The sequence below is a fragment of the Podarcis bocagei genome (genome assembly GCF_964188305.1).
Source record: "Podarcis bocagei genome assembly, chromosome: Z".
NCBI classification, from domain to species: Eukaryota; Metazoa; Chordata; class Lepidosauria; order Squamata; family Lacertidae; genus Podarcis; species Podarcis bocagei.
In genome coordinates, this window is record NC_138140.1 from 20,410,614 (window position 1) to 20,413,076 (window position 2,463).

The 2,463-nt window shown below is 51.5% G+C and overlaps 1 protein-coding gene across 1 annotated transcript; it reads left to right on the forward strand.

Annotated features, from left to right (window-relative positions):
* Positions 1-742: 742 nt before the first annotated feature.
* Positions 743-2,463, forward strand: CLDN2 (claudin 2). The gene has a single exon (XM_081180086.1). The coding sequence runs from the start codon at positions 890-892 to the stop codon at positions 1,580-1,582; it is 693 nt and encodes a 230-aa protein (XP_081036212.1). The 5' UTR covers positions 743-889; the 3' UTR covers positions 1,583-2,463.

The window sequence follows — 2,463 nt, forward strand, 5'->3', positions numbered from 1 at the left end:
GGTTATGAGAAGTTGGTAAAAATAAGATTTAAGTTTTTAAGTTTCAAGGTTTTTTATAGTAAGATAAGATTAAAATAGTTTAAAATGTAATGACAGAATATTATGAAATATGAAAAGGATTTGCTGGGACAATTAACAACCAGGATACAAGGAAGGGGAGGAGGAGGAGGTCAAGGAAAGAGGGTAATGATAGTTGAGGAGTTGAGAATAATGGATTTGTTTTTAAATGTTTTTAAATGTTTGTGGTGTATTTTGTATTTTTTTCCCGTTTTTCTTTTTTCTCTTATTTTGAATTTGTATATGTATGGCTGGCAGTGGCTTGTTTTTCTCTTTTTCTACTTTGTTTTTCTTTTGTAACTCTAAATTTTTCCCCCCCCAATAAATATCATTTTTTTTAAAAAAGCATTCCCTGCTCCCCCACCACTTGTCCCCCATCCCACCCCCTTCTGTTGTCAGATGCTGACCCAGCAGCCCGGGATAAAGCAGAAATGGCAGGGTGGGGAGGGCTCTGTGAGACCCCACCCCTCTCCCATTATCTGCATCTCTTACTTTTAGGAACCATCATAGCTGGCTGCTGTTCTCTCTCCCTTCACCCTGCTTATTATTAGTTTTATTGGGGTTTTCCAAATGTGATTTCTACCAATAACAGGGATCAAAAGGGCGTTTGGCATTTCTCAGAAGCTACCAGTCAATCATTAACCAAATGTGGTTTCCTCCCTCCCTCCCTCCTAGATAACCTTTTCTCCCCCACAAGAAGACCAGCAGACACGGACCTCCTGGCAGCCCCAGCAGCAGAAGAGAGACTAAGGAGACGGCAGCCAACGCCAGCCTCTCACCGAAGGCCAGGCAGGCACAGAAAAGGCAGCTCCCAGCAAGAGAGTGAGAGGAAATGGTTTCTGTGGGCCTCCAGCTGGTGGGCTATGCCCTGGGGCTCTTGGGCTTGCTGTGTGCCTTCGTGGCCACCCTGCTGCCCAGCTGGAGGACCAGCTCCTACATCGGCTCCAGCATCGTCACAGCGGTCGGCTTCTCCAAAGGCCTCTGGATGGAGTGCGCCACTTACAGCACAGGCATCACCCAGTGTGACGTCTACAGCTCCCTGCTCAACCTGCCCACTGACATCCAGGCAGCCCAGGCGATGATGTCCTCCTCCATCGCTGTCTCCTTGCTGGCCTCCATCATCTGCGTGGTGGGGATGAGGTGCACCATCTTCTCGCAAGGCTCCCCGGCCAAGGACAAGGTGGCGGTGGCAGGTGGGGTAGCCTTTGTCCTCGGGGGTCTCCTCTGCTTCATCCCTGTGGTGTGGAACATCCACGTGGTGCTCCGTGACTTCTACAACCCCATCGTTCCTGACAGCATGAAGTTTGAGCTTGGAGAGTCCCTGTACCTGGGTGTCCTCTCCTCTCTGGTGTCTCTCATTGGGGGCTTCATCCTCTGCGCTTCCTGCCCACCCCGAGACCCACATGCTGCCTATTACAGCCCTTACCGTTCTCGAACCATGGTGGGCAGGAGCCAACCAGTGCCAGCTACCTCTCCAAAGGCTAAGAGCGAGTTCAATGCTTATAACCTGACAGGCTACGTCTAAGGGTGCTGGGGTGCTGCACACCTTCCTGGGAGCCCCTGGGCAAGGATCCTGTTGCCTGCTTGGATGGACCGGCCAGGTAAGGAGGCAGGCAGTTGGGCTCATCTTTCCCACCCTTGCTGTTCTTCCCTGGACACAGCTTCTTCCTTAAGGACCTATTTCCTCCCAAACTCACCAGAGGCACTTCTCATGGGTGCAGCTTGCAAACGGCCTGATAGCTGCAGCCTCTTTGAGGAACTCAGAGCTGAATCTTCTTTGGGAAAAGCCTCTCTGCACCCTGAAGAACCAAGCAAGGTGTCTGTAGTCCACATCTCTGAAGCATCAAGTTGCTGGTGCTGAACATGGAGCAGATGAGGACATGGCTACGGCACCTGCCAAAAACTCAGTGGCCGTCTCCCAAATGTATGTGGATCTGTGGGGTCTTGGATGCCCCTGCAGAGGACACTGTACCTGAGGGATACCTAGGGAACTTGGAAAGTTGTGGGAGAGGGAAATGTTTTGCCTCTTGGGACCTGCATGGCTGCTGGCTTCAGGAACCAGGGGAAGTTCGCCCGGGACTAATGATGGCGCAACAGAAAACCAAATACCAGGTCACACGGTGTATGGGGCTGAGGTTGCCTCGGATGGGCCCTTGCGGTGCTTAGCAGCTGTTCTCCGACACATATCACGGCCCATCATTGCCAGACTAGGCTGCCCATGAAGTGGGAAGAATGCCTTCCTTGTTGGAGTATTTTGAAGAGGACCACAGCGTGCTCATAACAAGATCTCATGGTGTCCATTTGGGCTTCTGCCTTTGAAGAGCTGTGCCTCTCATCCGCGGGTGGGTGCAGCGTGGCCTTGGCAGAGGGGCTGGCTCCACAATAAAGAACCTGACAGGAGAGAGA

What these genes read in the sequence shown, in the direction of transcription:
- CLDN2 (XM_081180086.1), top strand. Translation starts at nt 890, where the DNA reads ATGGTTTCTGTGGGCCTCCAGCTGGTGGGCTATGCCCTGGGGCTCTTG.